Source organism: Prionailurus bengalensis, chromosome A3, assembly GCF_016509475.1.
Source record: "Prionailurus bengalensis isolate Pbe53 chromosome A3, Fcat_Pben_1.1_paternal_pri, whole genome shotgun sequence".
NCBI lineage: Eukaryota > Metazoa > Chordata > Mammalia > Carnivora > Felidae > Prionailurus > Prionailurus bengalensis.
Genome location: NC_057354.1, coordinates 120,468,075 through 120,486,329, shown reverse-complemented (window position 1 = coordinate 120,486,329; position 18,255 = coordinate 120,468,075). Strand labels below are relative to the sequence as shown.

At 45.4% G+C, this 18,255-nt stretch overlaps 1 protein-coding gene across 16 annotated transcripts in view; it reads right to left on the bottom strand.

Moving 5' to 3' along the window:
- DTNB (dystrobrevin beta) overlaps positions 1-18,255 on the bottom strand; it is a 243,457-nt gene that overhangs the window by 15,497 nt on the left and 209,705 nt on the right. For 12 of the 16 annotated variants that reach the window (XR_006301093.1, XR_006301094.1, XR_006301095.1 and 9 more), the window contains one exon: positions 17,435-17,455. The exons of the other annotated variants lie outside the window; for them this stretch is intronic. Coding sequence is in view for 9 of the 12 variants with exons in the window: in XM_043604374.1 (XP_043460309.1) it covers positions 17,435-17,455 (21 nt within the window). In the remaining 3 variants the exon portion in view is untranslated. The remainder of the gene's footprint in view (positions 1-17,434; positions 17,456-18,255) is intronic. 16 annotated transcript variants of the gene reach the window in all.

The following is an 18,255-nucleotide window of genomic DNA, read 5'->3' as shown; positions in this document are numbered from 1 at the left end:
AAATCTTACAAGTTTGTATATCAATAAAGCAGAAATGGAAAAAAACACCAAGAATAAACTAAAAAAATAAAAAAGAAACTTGTGTCCAGAACATAGAAAGAACTCTTACAGCTGAATAATAAGAAAACAAACAACCCAATTACAAAACAGGGAAAGACTTGAACAGACATTCTACTGAAGAAGATGTACAAATGGGCAACAATCACACGAAAAATGCTCAACATGAGTAATCAATAGGGAAATGAGAACTGAAATTACAATGAGATACCACTTACCTACTGAAAGAGCTACAATCAAAAAGACGAACAAGGACATGAGAAAACCAAAATGCTTGTATGTTGCTGATGGGACCATAAAATGGTACACTACTCTGGAAAACAGGTAAGCAGTTTCTTAAAATGGTAAACATAAACTTACCATATAACCCTGCAATCTGACTGCTGTGTATGTGTCCAAGAGAAACGCAAACATATGTCCACCCAAAACTCAGACACAAATATTCAGTAGCTATGGTCTGGTAGGCCAAAAGAGGAAATAGCCAAAAGCTCATTGACTGGTGAATAGATTAACAGAATGTGGTTTATCCATTCAAGGAAATACTATGAAATCTCTTTTTGCTATTTTTTGCTGTTTAACTTTTATAATAATTTTCCTCTGACAATTAAACATGTTCTATCTTGTGAAATATTTTATTTTTGTCAGTGTACATGAAACATGTATTATCATTTATTTTTTTTTTCAGGGTATATATTTTTTCTTCCCAACTAGTTTATAAACATCTCAGGAATCCCATTTTGGTTGGATAACACATTAATCATTGTATTAATATAAATCATTATCACATATTAATCACTGTATCCTGGGGAATCACCTCTGTCTTTTACCCTATAATTACCATCATCCCTGACTTTTGGCCATTTTTGGGGGAGAAGGGACAAATAATAAAGTATACAATTAACTCTGGTTTGGAAAGTGCTTATGAACAGCCAGATCCAGCAGTTCCAGCCCCAATCCAAGTGAGATAATGAAGCTGGGAGAGAGGTAAGAGAATGTGCAGAAAAGCAAGAAAGTCTGATGCAGTGGTGTGTCCCTTGCAAGGGAAGTCCTATGAGCCAGCACAGTGTGGGATGCAGGAGATCGCAGACGCGGTGGACCCAGGCCAAGCCCCAACCTCTCTTGGGCTTCCAAGAGCTGAGGGGCATGGGTGGAAGATCGATGCCTGGGTTGCTCGGACAGCATCAAGGAAGGACCCCATGCACCCTTGTAGCCCATGGTTTCTCAGCTGCAGAGGCAACGAGCCTGAAGTGGTCTCTCAGTCACGGAAGAGTTAGAGCCTAAAAGAGATCACGTGTGCACCCTGGCTGCCGGGGAGCCTATGAATTCGGCTGCCTCAGCCGGGGAGTGAGGAGTGCTGCCTAGAAGAACCAGGCTTGGCCACAAGCAAAGGACCAGGTTGCCTCACCACACATGGAGTTGGAGCCGCGGACACCCCTCCCCTGATGCCACAGCACTCAGCATAGTCCCCAGGGCACAGCACCCATCTCGGTGCCAGAATCTGGGATGACTGGCTTCAGAGTTTGCCTGGAGATGCCCAGGCTGTGTCCAGCTCAGACAGCAAGCACTCAAGAGGGATGAAGTCCAGCTAAAGATTTCTTTTTTGCGTATCTATGTGGCTTGTGAAATTCAAATGCTCTTCACTGTGTGACAGTTGTCTGTCGTCCCCGCAGAGGGCTGACCCAGCATTAAGCACACAAGTATTCCCTAAATCTCCCTCAGTGCGATCTGGGCCAGGCACCGCTGCCTGAGGACTGAATGTCAGAGTCGCAAAACCCAAGATGAGCAACTAGGTTGCTTTTTAAGAACATGAAACCGAACCTCTGAAAGCATTTTAATAGGAAAATGATGATGGGGGATGAGGCAAAAGGGATGCACGAGGTGGCCAGCCACATGTGGCTAAAACTCTAGCTAAAGCCACATGTGGCTAAAACTCTAGGATCAGAAAATGAAACCTATTGCCCACCATCGGCTTGGAAATAATCAAGCCCTCTTCCTGGGATCAGTGCCCAGGACATGCCTTCCGAGGAAGATAAAAAACAGGCTTCAGAAGTTGTCTTTGTTCAGAGCAGTAGAAAGAGAAAAATGAAGACTGCTGGGAAGGCACGATTCTCCCCAGTGAATCTCAAGCACCAGCCCTTGGCTTTAGGGTCACGTTGGATTACAACAATGCTGGGATGGAACCATCAAGAGCCCTGTGTGAATTCAGGCTCCAGCAGAGCAACACCAGTTTGGCATCCTGGTAGGTCAGTAAATCCCAACTGCCCCGGGAGAGGCACAAACCATAGCCAATTGATACACACATACTTCAAGTCAGGCCCGAGGCCCGAGGCCACAGCTTCAGGAAGGCCTAGAGACTGGGGTTGGTCTTGAAGGAGGTACACATGGGTGCAGGCATGCCCATGGCTGCCACTGGGTGGTTTAGACATAAAGAAGCAGGATGGGTGACAGGTGCTGCATCTACAGAAAGACTTGCTCTCCCCTGCCTGCAGGCCTCTCTGCCTGTCGTCCTCTGGTCAGAAGCTCTCCACCCCCAGTGTGGTCAGACTAGCTCCTGCTGCCCCTCGGGGCATTTGCTTCATGGTCACCTCCTCTAGGGTCAGATTCCTGACATGCTCCCCAGAACTCTGACAGCATTAACCTCACCTCTCAAATTTTATCTTCCTTACCATTGTGCTTAGCACATGTAAATGCTTAATAAATGTTTGTTAAATGACAATGAGGTATATCAAGTTTCTGACCCTTTTTCTTCAGTAATGGAAAGTGGGAATGGAGCCAGAGCAGGCAGTAATCTCCAGGGAGCACTAAATCTATCAGTCATCAATAAAGCTTTGTGTGACATACTTAACTAGATGAGTAAATGTGGTTGGTGGGCAGACCTCTGCAAAGGCTCCCAATGACCTTGCTCCCTGCTGTCACACTCCTGTTTAATCCCCTCTCCTTGGATGTGGTCTGTGCATAGTGACTGCTGCTACTGAGTCAGGAGAATGGGATGTCACTTCTGAGATCAGGTTATAAAAGACTGTGACTTAGGTCTTGCCCATACACTCTTTCTCTCTCTTGTTTGTTCAGTCTAATGATGCCAGCTGCGATCTTGTGAGCCACCCTGTGGAGAGGCTCACGTGACAAGGAACTGAGGCGGCTTCCAGCCACCAGCTGGCTTGAACTGAGGCCCTCAGTCCGGCAGCCCACGAAGAATCCTGCCAACAACATGTGAGTAGTTGAGCCTTGAGATGCCTGTAACCCTTGTGAGAGACCCTGACCCTCAGCTTGTGAGGACCAGCATCTGGACTCCGGGCCCATAGAAGCTGTGAAGTAATAAATATTTATTCCACAAAGCCACTAGGTTTTGGGGTAAGTTGTGATACAGCAACAGGTAACTCATATTCTCAGGTTGATTTTCTTCTTGATACATTATTGGGTCAGTCCCATCTGAAGGACATTTGATGGAGAAGGAATGGGAGGGAAGGTTGTGGAACATGAGAGATCAAGCCCAGAGACTCAGGGAAAGAGGACTGTGAATGAGAATAGACGCAAGGATATATAATCAAAAAACATTTTACCCGATCAGAGAATGTGTCTAAGTCCCTGAGTAAATGAGCCTGTCCTGATGCCGAAGTCCCAACCTCTTTGCTTTGTCAATAATCACAGGCCTTAGAGACGATTCTTTGCTGCCAATTCAAAGACTCAGAAGAGGAGGGGGAAGTTACAGGCTCTGAGATGGAATCCTAGCTCTCTCCACCACTCTGGGGTAGACACACAAAGAGGAGGTGTGATTCGGTGGGAAGGGCATGGCCTGCAAGTCGGGAGACCTGGGGTTTTCTTTTGACTGTACAGCACCTGCTTTTTAATTTTTCTGGGGCTCAGTCTTCTCATTTGTAAACTGAGTGGCATCAAGCAGATGATCTCTGAAGTATTTTCTGATTTAAAATTCTATGATTCTATGCCTTTGGCCAAGTCACGTCATCTCAGTGATGTCAAGTAATCACGGCTTTGCTCCAGTCACAAAGAGGCTGTCGGTGAAGGATCTTCTGAGGGTTCCCGGCAGCCATCTCAGGGTCAGATAATGGCATGTTCTATACCGAACATACCTTTCTTTTTTTTTTTTTTTTAATTTTTTTAATGTTTTATTTATTTTTGAGACAGAGAGAGACAGAGCATGAGCAGGGGAGGGTCAGAGAGAGGGAGACACAGAATCCGAAGCAGGCTCCAGGCTCCAAGCTGTCAGCACAGAGCCCGACGTGGGGCTCGAACTCACGAACTGTGAGATCATGACCTGAGCTGAAGTCGGACGCTTAACCGACTGAGCCACCCAGGTGCCCCCGAACATACCCTTCTCACCAGTACGGTGAGTACCAGAGATGCTGTCCGTTTAGATTCATGCACACAGAGCCTCTATGGAGGTGCAGGGAGCAGGTGACTGCAACAAGGATGATTCTAGCTCAAGACGCACAGAATTTCAATAAGCCCCTTCTAGTTACACGCCCACAAGCTGGAGTGCGCAGAGCACACAGAGTTCGAGACCCTGTTTGCAGTGCAGCGCAGCACTCTGGGCGTGCTGTCAGTTACCTACGATCCCGGGTAGGGACGGTTCACCCTCTGCCCTCTCGACAGGTCTGGGCCAGACAGATACACTACAATCTGCCTGGGGCACTGCGTTGTGAAATTTCACCATGTCTCAGAAGCACAGATGGGCTTTACATTCAGGCAGGCAGGACTTCCCCACAGAGACTGCCAAGCACTCCAGTCACTGCAAACCAATCTAGAATAAATGGTCACAGGAGCAGGCTGGGGGCAGCATCGCAGTTGGAACCTTGAAGTTATGGGGAACCTGAGAATCACACAGAAATCAGGAAAGGTGGGGGAACTAGTCAGGTGGCTCCAGGGGATGGGGATAAACTCTCCGATGCGGGTGTAAAACCATCTTGCGCCTCTGGGTTTGAGCTGCCAGGACAGGGGCAGTTAGCCTGGGGAAGCTAGGGAAGGTCTGCAATACGCTACTTGGTGTTCGAAAGTTTCCTGATGCAAGGACAGTGGGATCTTGCTGTGATACGACCTATAACAAAGGCTTGAATGCAGCACGGGCCAGTCACCAATGACTGAACACAATACATGCCCTGTCACTCAGGTTCTCTGAATACAGAGGTCCCTTGTAGTTAGAAACAATTCTGCTAGAAATACAGAGCTTGAGAAATACATTCTGAGAAGCTCTCTGGTCTGTTGGCTCTTCACTTCTTCTAAATTAGCAAAAGAGTCTAAAAACCTGAGAAAACTGGGTATCACATTCTAAGAAAAGGACTCAGAGATTATGCTTACAATTTCAGAATGTTCATGACCCCAAGAAAATAGCCTCTCTTTCAGTCCAACGTTCATTTTATATTTGAAGAGACTGAGGCCTAGAGCGGCCACAAGGTTCCAAATAAATCAGTAGGAAGGCTACGACTGGTACCCGGGTCTTCTAACGGCCTCATATGGCTAGGAGAAAACCAAAGCATAGCACGGTGTTGCTGAGGCCTGGAGGAACCCATGTTTCAGTCGAGACCCGAAAGGAGAGTACAGTGATTATGACTTAGTCTCTTGTCTATGACACAAATCTAATATTGGAGCCAAAGCAGGTACACAGCATGCCAGAGAAGGTGACCTGAGGACACTGTGAGCAGAGACAGGAGCTCACAGGCTGTGGCAGAGAGAGCCGGCCCCAAAGGGAGAAAGGCACTGTCCTTAGCAGAAGGGTGATTTGCACCACACTCAGCTGTGTTCAGGCATCCTCGGCATGATGCTTGGCACACAGGAGGGGCTCGAGAAATACTGTTTCCTCCCTTTCTTTTTCTTCATGGGACAGGTATGAATTTTTTCCTATCTCCTTGGTACACGCTACAGTTAGGTAATCGAGCCTGGAGCGGCTTGTGGCAAAAAGCCTGATTTTGAGTTACTGCCCTCTATGGAGCCCTGATAACTGTATCCTCTGCACAAACACAGACCCACCTGAAACTCTGAGCTAAGCTGTTATCACGGTACCAGAAGGAGGCGTTTTAGCCTCCATCTGTCTCTCTGACTCGTGGATACCTGCCAGGGAGCAGATGGCCTTTGTGGACAATTACCTTCATTTTGCTGCAGTGTATTTAAATTAAACAAACTGGCCTCTTTGCTGCTGATTTTCAGAGGCCCTCTCAGAAAAACAGCAACAACAACAAAATCCACAAAAATCAACCCTGGGAGAAAGGAGCTGCAAGTCTGAAATTTAGATAAGGCAACCCTGACTGTATAGAGGAATGGGATGTATAAAGAATGGACTTTTTTTTTTTTTTAATGTCGATTTATTTACTTTGAGAGAGAGAGAGAGAGAGAGAGAGAGAGAGAGAGAGAGGGAGAATCCCAAGCAGGCCCTGTGCTCAGCTTGGAACCTGATTCCGGGCTCAATCTCATGACCCGGACGTCATGACCTGAGCCGAAATCAAGAGTTGGATGCTCAACCGACCGAGCCACACAGGCGCCCCTAAAGAATGGACTTGGGGCAGATTTTTCTCCCTTCGAGAAAAGGTAAAACAAACCCCACATACTATATCGATCTGGTGTTGGGTGGCTCTGCTCGGAAAATGCAGCCATCACATCAAATGTGCAGCTGAAAGGAGAGAGACAGGAGGCCGCGCTGCCCGTCCTGGGTGCCTAACAGGACAACAGTTGAGACCGCTAGCAGTTAGCACCAGGGATGGGAGCAAGCAGACAGCAGAGAACGAGGTGGAGGAGACGAGAGAGACAAGCGCATGGCAGTGAGCAAAGAAACAGGCTGTGATTCCCTCCGGGGTGAATTAGAAACAGCGAAAGAGCACGCCAGGAGACCTTCCTATCTGAGCAAAGGTGCTGTGTGACTTAAGTGCTGTGTAGCTTTTCAAGGTAAACTTTGTGTCTAAACACCAGAGAGAAGAGCTGACGAGTTTTACGATGTCTCTCTTTTCTTTCCACCACAGATACCATGAACGTACATTTACGTACTGCGTAGGTCTGTTGGAAGGATAGGATGGGGCCACCAAAAAGTGTGCCAGCAGTCCCTCTGCAGAGGGCTGGCACCCGTTTGTTCCCACATCACTTCAGGAAACTCAGGGCTTACACACAGCCTGTCACTCACTGTTCACTGTGGTGGCTCATGGGGTAAGTTGCTATAAGACAGGAAACAGCTCCCATGGGACTGCTGGATGTTTATGGTCTCGGTACTGGCAGTGGGTCGATTCTGTCCCTGTTCAAGTCCAATTACACTGCAGAAGACAAAGCTTACCTCAAGGCTTCGAGGGGTGGGAGGCAAGTTGTCTAGCTATCTTTCTTAGTAGGAGGAGGAAAGCATACTAAGCTCCAGGAACAAAGAACAACCTACTACAACTCACCATAAACCCAAAGATCAAAAGAAGTTGAAATTTAAACTTTCAGATAGGGAAGCTCATAAATTCTAAGACTAGATTGCCCTCTTTCTGTTTGTTTCTCCTAGTCTGTCCGACTCTATTTGAGAATGGTATTCCTTTAGTTCTCATTGTAGGATTTCAAAGCCAGTTCTCGGTGAAATGATCAGGGACCTCACTGAAGGGAAAATCCCTATAAAATGAATACAAAACACTCAGCTTGCATATTAGAAACAAAAAGAGAATAAACTGCCAGGAGAGCATGGTCCTTATTCAGACAGCTCAATCGGTGATCAGGCAAGAAGCCAGAACCTATCAGGGATATTTTAAACTCCAATGAGTCAAATTTAAAGGCTACTTATAGGTATGCAAAACTCATATGGTGAGGTATGGCACCCTTATTCAACAGCACCATTCTTTGCTGAGTCCCTGCTGTGCACAATGCAGCAGTTAGAGTCCAGGCTTTGCAGTTAGGGAGACCTAGTTTGGATGTCAGCTTTACCATTTATTAGCAGCATGCACCTGGGTAACTTACTTAACCTCTCTGCATCTCAGTTTCTTCATATGCAAAATGGAGATAATATCTTTACAGGCTGGTGTGGATGAACATAAAATGCTTCACACACCAGCTCAATAGAGGACCACCTGCCATTATTCTACTTTGAAAGGTGCCGGGGGTCACAAAGGGGCAAAGTGTCCACTGTTAGCAGGCTCACGGTCCCCTGGGGTTGTTAGGCATGTATGCAATTAGCATACAAAGGAGAGTGAAATCCATGCCTTAGTGGAGGCACAAAGGAAAAGCACAGAATCGAGAGAATGTAACTCTGAGCTTCTGGAACAGGGTAAGGTTTCACAGAAGAGGTGGCATCTGAGAGTATCTTGAGGGCTATAATTTCAATAGGCAGAAAAGGCTCAGGAAGGGCAATCCAGGTGAGGAAAGGGCATGAACACAGGCAGCTGGCCTGGGAGGGGAGGCTGCCTGCGGGGGGTAAGGAGCAGTGTGGGGGGGCTAGCATATAGGGAGCACATAGACACGTGGTAGGAAAGAGCAGTGTGGCCTACCATCATCCGAGCCTTAAATAAATAGTCACCTAGTTTATTTACTAGGCCGGAGATGGCAAACGGCAGCCTATGGCCATATCCAGCTCACCACCTGTTTTTTACAGTCCATGAGCTAAGAATGGTTTTCACATTTTGAAATGGTTGCATTTTAAATGGTTATATAAGTACCTACATAATATCTCTGATTTGGTTTACAAAGCATAAAATATTTACAGTCTAACCCTTTTTAAAAATTTTTTTTTGTTTTTAATTTTAAGTAGGCTCGATGCCCAGTGTGGGGCCTGAATTTAAGACCCCAAGATCAAGAGCCACATGTTCTACCCACTGAGTCAGCCAGGCGCCCCATACTGTCTAACCCTTTAATAAAATGCCTACTGACCCCTGCTGGGGGCAGCGGCACAGGGAGCTAGGGGAAGGTTCCAGAGGAGAGAATGGCGTGGCCAGTGCCATGCATTTAGGACTCTGGCTCTGGAGCAACGTGAAGGAGGGACTGAGGAGGAAGAGATAGGGCACAAGGAGCCCTTATGCGGAGGCTTTTCCAACAGACCAGGTGACAGATGATGGAGGCTGGAATGAAGAAAGGTGGTAGGAACTGGAAGGAGAGAGACACAAGCAGGCTTTTGGAGAAAAACTTGCCTGGACCTTGACAAGTGCGTGGATGAGCAGAAACCTGAGACAGTGTGCAGACAGGGAGCTGACAGGAAATATGGCCAGAGGACTGATTTGCGGGGAAGGTGCCTGGGAATCGTTCACCATCCAGTCCACATGTAAACCTCAGAATCAGGGATTCTGAGAATGCCTCGGTGGCTCAGGCTGTATCGCAGAGCAAGGTTCTCTGAGCTCAGGGTAGTGCTTCTCAGCTGGAGGTAATTTCACCTGCTAGGGCTTGGGGAGGGGGCTATCACTAGAATTTACCAGGTAGAGGTCAAGGGTCCTGCTGAACACCCTACAATGCACAAATCAGCACCCCCAGACTCCCCAGAGTTCTGTGGCCCAGAGTTCCACAGTGCTGAGGATGAGAAACCTGGCTGAAGGTGAGTCAGAATCTTCTTTTCCCAGGTGGCAGGCTGCTGTGGAAGGAAGGGCAGGTCACCAGTAGCCTCGGGTTAGGTTAGGATCTTCAAGGGGCCCAAGAATAAACTCTTGTATCTTCTGCACATTTGGAAGATGTCCTGGGGTGGGGGTGGGGGGGGGGCAGCTACAGGCCTCAGAGTCTCCTAGACTGTCTCTTGGTTTCCTCAGGTCTGAGCTGGTTAAATACGGCAGTTGAAATTGGAAATGTGAAAGCAATGAATAAATAGTGAATGTTACATATATATTTAAGTTAATAAGAATACAAAATAATAAAAGTATTGAAGGATTTACGGTTAGCCAGCTGGTAGAGCTGTGGTGAGTTGGTGTGGTTTCTTATTAAAGGTACCACAGTAGCTACAGTTAACCGTCTCTCTCTTTGCCTCTAATTTTATAAAACAAGCTTCTACTTTTTCTTTCTTCTTTTCTTCTCTTTCTCTCTCTCTTCCTCCTTTTCTCTCCCTCCTCCCTTCCTCCCTCTCTCCCCTTCCCCCTTCTCTTTCTTTTAAAGCATCGGGGCATCCATACGGTAATGCCAAATGACAGTAATTCTACTTGCCAGACTATGATTGGCAGCAAATGGAGAAGAGTGCAAAAAAGTCTAGTGTACCTTTTATAACATGCTTCTTGTAGCTGAAACTAAGCAGATGTTCATTTCAGTTAAGGACTCTAGGAGAGAAGGCTCCCTACTGTTGCGTTATTGTTAATATGGAACATCAGAACCAGCCCGAGGTCAGCTATAAGACCCAAGAGATTGGTGCAGGATCAGGCTTTGATGAAATGCCTACAGATGCTCTCCAAGCGAAGGATCATAGATCCAATCCCACGCCAAGAGAGGATGCTGGGGTGAGGTCTACCAGGAAGAGCACTAGGGATTCCTCTCCTCCTGTGGAAACCCGAGAGATAAACCAAAGGAGGGGGCTTCAGGGAAGCAGCGGATATTTTCTTAGGATGCTTTCTTTTGTCTGGAAAGGAGGAGGTAGAAGGCTGGCATGAAGAAACACTGAGGAAGGAGCTGGGTGTTGAAAGAAAAGCCCAGTGCATTTGAAAGTCACAAAAGGAGACACCAGTCTAATGCACCCAGTTGGTTTTCTATAGACCCTTTCTGGCTTTAGCCTTTTGCCAACATACTGGCTGGTACAGGTGACGAAAGCATCAAAGGACTGTGAAGCTGAAGTTTGCAGATGAGGAAACAGGTTTGTAAAGTCTATGGACATGTTTAGACAGAAAAGTGGTTTTGATGAGAAGGACCTTTGAATCACAAGAGCAATCCATTCATATGTAATTCAATAAGGAGGATTGAAGATTTAATTCCCTCTCCTTCTTTGGGCTGAAACCAAAGCAGGGTGGCGGCTGGACAAAACAAAGCCTATTTTTCAGAGCTATCTACACTACTACTCTACTGAAAATTTTCTTTCCAGGGTTGCTGGTAACTTCCTGATTGGCAAATCCAAGGGCTTCCTTATCCTATTGTCTTACTAATTTTCTCCTTCTTGAAAGCTTGGGAGCTTTCACCAAGAACCCACAATCCTACCCCTCCCACCTCCTCTTTCTTCTTTTTCTCTACTATGGTTTTTCCCTAAGCCTCATGTTTATGGTTTCAACCCTAATTTTATGTTGAAGACTTCCAAATCGACAATGCTAGCCATGTTTTCCCACTGAAGTCCCAGCTGCATATCCCCAAATATAGGGTAGATCAGGCAAAAAGCCTGAGTGCCTGCCTAATCTTCAGAACTCAGTATGTTCAAAAACAGGTCAGAGTCCCCTCCCTAACCCAGATCATCTCCTCTTCTTACTTCTTCAGTCAGTGTTCCCATCATTTTCCTAGATCCTCAGGCTCAGAACCTAAAAAAGTCACCTTTCACTCATTCCTTTCTGCTGATGCTTTGCCGAGACACAGATTGTAGTATTCTGGGTGAGACAGTGTGTCCCAGGAATTCAATGTTGTTCCAGTGGAAGGACAATTTCTCCAGCTTGGTGTGTAGAGAATTTCCCTGGAGACTTTGGAAGATAGTTTTCATATGTTGCATGGATTCTGTCCAAGAGAGGGAAAGACAGAAATGTAGTGCAGGAGGGAAATAGAAAAGCAGGGAAGGAAACCTCTCAGTTTGTCCTTGACGAGGGTGATGAAAAATACTGCGGAGACGCAAAGCGATTTCCCCCTATATCCTCACACTGTAAACTCCTTGTAGGTATTCAAGGAGTTCTGGGGGAGTGAAATACAAATCTTATTTTTAATACTGTAACAATATTTTCTCCTTTGGGGAAAAAACTGAATGAAAAACAAAGCAACAAACTACCAGGTTCCTATAGTGAGTACAGGAGCCGGGACTGGTGAATGAGCACACTTCACAGGCTCACAAGGCAATCTACGTGCATTTAGCACATGGGGTCATCTACACAGACTAGGACTGGAACCCAGGCTGAAGGTCTATGGCAGAGTCACATAGTACATCACACTGATCTTTGTTTACCAAAAGACATCTGTGGAGTTCACAAACTTAGAGGGATAGTAGTGGTGCCTATAGCTCAGGATACCACTGACCTGGCATGTGTTTCTGTATTTAAGGCATGATGCCAATGACGAAATAATGTTCATACTATTTGAGGGTGGTATTTTTGTAGGATTTCTCTTGTTATCCTCCAAAACGCCAAGTTCACTGTCTCGAACATATGTAGTAAGACACTGCTGAATAAATAAGTGAATGGCAATTCTTTGCCTCAGGGTAGAAGTAGATTCAGCCTTCTATTTTAGAGTATGGTGGGGTCAGAGAGTCCAGAAGATTTAGAGGCATGTGAATTTGAATCACTTCCCAATGAGACTGTATCTAGAGGTTAAGTGAAGCAAGAGGAGAAGTGGTCCATGAGCACATCAAGGGGTTCACCAATAATCTCTTTAATGGACAAAGGAGGCTTTTATTTGTTGTTGTATAGGGTTTTTAAAAAGTACTTTTCCTTAAATTTACAAAGTTAATATTCATGAAGTTTGTTAGAACCCTCATGGGTCAACCGTGGCTAACTAAATATTGAGCACCCTTCCTCTGAGGTATATTTGGGGGAGCCAGATCAGAGACGCAGGCTTTTTAAAAAAATTTTTTTTTTTCAACGTTAATTATTTTTGGGACAGAGAGAGACAGAGCATGAACGGGGGAGGGGCAGAGAGAGAGGGAGACACAGAATCGGAAACAGGCTCCAGGCTCTGAGCCATCAGCCCAGAACCTGACGCGGGGCTCGAACTCCCGGACCGCGAGATCGTGACCTGGCTGAAGTCGGACGCTTAACCGACTGCGCCACCCAGGCGCCCCAAGAGACGCAGGCTTTTAAGAACCAGCTCACACCATGCTTTCTTTGGTGTAGTTGTAGTGGGTTATTCATCTGATTCTGGAAATCAGAAAGGGCATGTGGCAAGATCCCACTTGATATTCCAACTTACTGAAGTAAAAGGAAAGGTTCCAAGCGTGTCAATGCTCTCTTAGTGGAATCCCCAAGATTCCTCTAATTACACAATTTTCAGAGTCCCATCTATCTAACCCTCTGGACCATTACCATACTACTAATTTGGATCAAGGCAACCCCATGGGAGCCCTCTATTCTTATATCTTACTATCCAAAGTTAGAGTCTTTAAGCCTGATGTTGATCTGTATATAAAAAGTAGTGATGTCTAATAGGAGAATTCAGAGAAATGTTCCAGGCAACATCTTTCATGAATAAACCGTACCTCTTGCCTTGGATAGCTCATTTTATTTGGTGTTAGCAATCCAGCAGTACAATTTTATGGTGTGTTGAGTCACTGGGAAAAATGGAACACTGAGATGTAACTAGCATGAATTTAGACATCTGAAATCCCTCCAGACTAGGACCGGAGTAGCCCACAGCTCAAGTGCACCAATGGCAGTAAATACCATCACCAGCATTACTTGTCAGGCTGTTGTTACCTTAGTGAGTTCCTCTGTAACATGCTGGTGAATCCCCTAACCAGGCTGCAGGCACCAGGTTTTTACTAAGCAATTATCAAAATACTTTGCAGTGATACAAATAACTACATATGGGGCGCCTGGGTGGCTCAGTCGGTTGGGCGTCCGACTTCAACTCAGGTCACGATCTCGCGGTGCGTGAGTTCGAGCCCCGCGTCGGGCTCTGGGCTGATGGCTCAGAGCCTGGAGCCTGCTTCCGATTCTGTGTCTCCCTCTCTCTTTGCCCCTCCCCTGTTCATGCTCTGTCTCTCTCTGTCTCAAAAATAAATAAACGTTAAAAAAAAAAATAACTACATATACCCCACATTTTATAGATTATATGTATTTAAAAAAAAGAGAGGATTATTTTATTCTACATACTCAATATCTGTTCTTTAGACAGAAATGGTAATAGCATTAATCATAATTAATGGCGACCCTGAAATTCCTTTTTCTGATTCCTTTTTATAAAGGGCGTTTCTGAACCATGATTTAGTCTTCTGAATGGGTAGGGAACAGGAGTACCTTGAGCAAAGTCACTGCTCTAAGTATTCGAAGCAGTTATGTGCCTTATAATCAATAAACTTACAAATTCACACCACTTTTAGTTCGAAATCTTGTGAATTTCGTTAATACTAGTTTTCATTCAGCAACTATTTATTGACTATCTGTTCTGTGGCAGGCACTAGCTAGCGACTGGGGATGGCAGTAGTGAAAAAGGCAGACAAAGTCCTTTAATTACAGTCTGATGATTATCACGGGCCTGATTAACCCTGACTCAGTTGATACAATCTAATTCCTGAGCCTGTTAAACTGTAGGGTATATTGTGGGTTGAAGAGTCACTCAGTGAAGTCTTATCTGAAATAGCCAGGCAGTTCTTCCCTTAATTATAACTCTTGGATCTGAGAAAAGAGAAGGGAAGGAGGGAGGGAGGGAGAGAGGAAAGACAGAAGAATTATCAGCTGAGGTGCTGATGCCACTCAAAGCCCTGGAGAAGTGGCTGAAGGCTGAAGGTGGACCCACAGCACCAAAGCTGTTAAGTCACAGTCATTACCTATTCCTCTCAAATCCCCCCAAAGCTAAAATAATCCCTAAAGAGGAAAGAAGCAAGAAGACGACTACATGAAAAGTTCTCTATAATGGATTTATAGAGCCAATTTTGGGAAGTGTGTCTAGTAAATTCTTCATTGTAGGAGTCTCTCACAACTATTTTATCACCCATATAGGTAACACATTATGATGGGGGAAGAAATTAAACTATACCAGCCAGAACCCAGGAAGGAAGAAAAAGTTACAACTTAGCTCTGTGCTGAATACCTTTTTGTATCTCACTCAGTAAGGAGACAGACTAAAACAGAAGCACTAGTTCTAAAGCTTTATGTGTCTACTTGTTTAAAATGTTGAATTATATAAAGCTATTGAGCTTTCAAATTTGAGCCTCAGCACTGAGCCTTGGGTGGGTCCAGTTTAACCTGTGATGTAAACAGAGGATATTTAAACCTATATCCACAGAGCAGTATGTCTTACCTATATCATGGGGAAAAAACAATTTGTACCAATTTGTGCCATGGACGGTCCTAAGAGAGTACGAAGACAAGGTCATGAACTCAGGACCACGGCCATGGAGAACTTCTAAGACATACACACAAGTGGTTCATTAGGGGCAAGCTTCAGCAGTCTGGGTCTAGCCTCTTACTTTGCCGACTTCAAGGGCATGATGATCTCACACAGACTCAAAGGTCACTGAAGCGAACAGGTTATTTAAGTCCCTGTCTGCTCAAGGTCAGCTTTAAAGCAACCTGAGAAATAACATACCAGCAGTGGCAATTTCTCGTTCTTGGATTACATGGCAATCCATAATGTTTTTTAAGAATGAAATGTCTATTGAAAGCTCTACTGCTATCATTAAAATAGATACTCATAAAGCCCGCCCTCTTCAGAAAGAGAGTTCTCAGGTAAGGTGTAGGGTTCTTCACTCTGAGCCGGCACATTCCCAGAGGGAGGAGATGCTAGTCTGGGAAGATTGTTGGAGTAAGTTCCCAGCAAGTGGTTTTAGCTGCAACGTGCATCTTTGGGGTATAGAGGAGAGGAGAGAAGGAGGGGAACAGTGGCTGTCGGCAGCTACAGGTGAGGTGATGCCCTGGAGCACCACGAAGGAGAGGAGACTGTCAGGGAAACAGCGGGAGAACGGAGAAGGAAGGAGAGATGTTCTCTTTCCTTCCCTCAACACAAGCGCACCCATCCTCCTATTTGTGGTCGGCGTTACCAGCATCCGCGTCTCTGTGGCTTCTAAGCAAACTGGAGGATTATACATCTATGCCCCCCTTGAAGTTAAGTGTGGTCATATGACTTGCTTTGGGCAATGAAATGGAGGGAAAGAGAAGTATGAGTGTCACTTCCTGGGAAAAACATTTAATGACTGGGCTTGACTTTCCATGCTGTCTTCTCCTGCTTTGCCCATATGAATGCACCTACTGAGGAAGTGCCCTAAGATCAAAGCAATAAACTACGTGTCAATGAGGAAAAAAATAAACAAACAAACAAAGCAAAAACAACACTAAACAAACTTTTGTTACAGTAAAGCCACTGAGATTTCTGGGTTGATCACCTATCTTAATCCCATAATCTATCCGCTTTCCTTCTGACAGTCTGTCTCTCCCTTGCTCCTTTCTTGCCTCTTCCCCCATTTGATCTTTTCCTTCCTTTCTTTTCCTCTTCACTCTATTATTTCATTGCCCTCCTAACTGAAAATAATAAATATACTGTTGGGTATTCCTATTCTTTTTTTTCTAAATATTTATTTATTTTTGAGAGAGAGAGAGAGGGAGTAAGGGGAGTAGGGGCGGGGGGGGGGGGGGGGGCGGGGTACAGAGAATCCAAAGCAGGCTCTGCAGTGACAGCAGTGAGCCCGATGCAGGGCTCGAACTCACTAACTGTGAGATCATGACCTTAGCCGAAGTCAGACGCTTAACTGACTGAGCCACACAGGCGCCCCTGTATATTCCTATTCTTAATCTAAAACATGGATCACTTTGTTTTTTGAAAAAGAAACAAGTAAATTTTTTGAATTTACACATTCATATTTCTCTCTTTTAAAATTAAAGCCCCGAGGTAAGTTAAAAATCAGCTTTAGCTTGTGTAAAAAAAATGTATGCTTTGAAAACCTTACTATGTTATATAAACATATGGTGTTACTATTGTGGATAGGCCCTCAATTGATTTTCTTGTGTGGGTTAAGGGCTGTCCGGAAAAATAAAAACAAACATAAACCTTCCCTAAACACCATGCAACAGCCATGCAGCTCAAAAACCAGAGCTCCCCCTGGAGCAGACTCTGAACAGGAAATCACTTAGGGCATAACCAGTCACTTAGCTTTCACTGGTAACTTTGTTAAGAAGGCTCCTGGGGCTGGAGCATCCAGAAGCCTGTTCGAGACTAAAGGACATTTGAAGTCATCAGAAAAACTATACATTTCCATGCACAATCATTCATGATGTAGTATTTAGACCTGAGGTCACTCCCACAACCCCGAAAGTTGTTTCAAGCAATTAAAGTCACTCTAGACATGAAGCAGCAGCGAATGCAAAAGCAGGGAAATGCAATCGTAGCCTGGCTAATCATGCATAGTTAAATAAACACAACAGATGTGTACTTTAACAAAAATTCAACGAGCTCTGGTTTCAAGTAAGAACATGCTCTGCTAATGAGGTAAACATGACGTGGACTTTCAGGCCGTTTTACATGACTATGGAGCCAACGGCTGAGGGTTTTACACATAACCAATTCTGCAGAGGTGAACTTGTGCAGGGAGGAGACGAGAAAGAATGTAACAGTTCTCTGAGGAAAAGAAGAACATGCAAAAGGAGCAAGAATCAGATGGACAATTCCCAAGTTCACTTACTGCCTGCTTTTGCTCTTCCTCCTAGAGGTGTTGAAGATGGAAAAAAAGGCAGAGGGAAAAAGGAGAGAGGTTAATGGCCATCACCACAAAACATCTGGAAGAAATGATGGAAGAATCAGGCAAACCAGGCGAGGCACACGGGTTCAGAGACCAAGGCCCAGACGGTCACCAGGCACCATCAGCTGCACAGAGCGAATGGCAGGCCTCCGTCCCACCCAGTTCATTCAGGGCTAGCCTCTAGAACTGGGAAACCATCTAATCCAACTTCCTCATTTATGGACAGAAAAGGCCTAGAGAGCCTGACTCGCCCGAGCTCATATAGCTGTTTAGGGTAGACTGAAAGAAATAGCTCAACTAGGACCCAGAAGCCCAATAATCAATCTCCCCATTCCTAATATTCCTATGTGTTAGCTACCTTCCTCTAGGCCAATGGTTCGCAAAGCAGCAGCACCTGGAAACTCGTCAGAGATGCAAAGTTTGGGTGCCTGCCAAGACTACCTGAATCCAAACTCTTGGGGTGGGTGGGGCACAGCAACATGTTTCAGAGCTTTTCAGCTGATTCTGATGCCTGCTGGTTTGAGAGCCACTGCCCTAAAAACTTCCCCCAAACTAGCAATTTCACCTGACCAGACTCTCTTCCTTAGTCCCCTCCTCTCCACTTGCTTTGGGGCTGCTTTTTTGTGGTTTTGTCCCAAGGATGCGCTTACATCCCATCCCCATTCCTCCAACAAACTGGAAGCTGCTTCAGGGCCCTGAGAGGCTTTTCAAAAACAACTCTCGACCTCGGTTTTCCACTAATTCAACACAGGTTCATTTAGTAC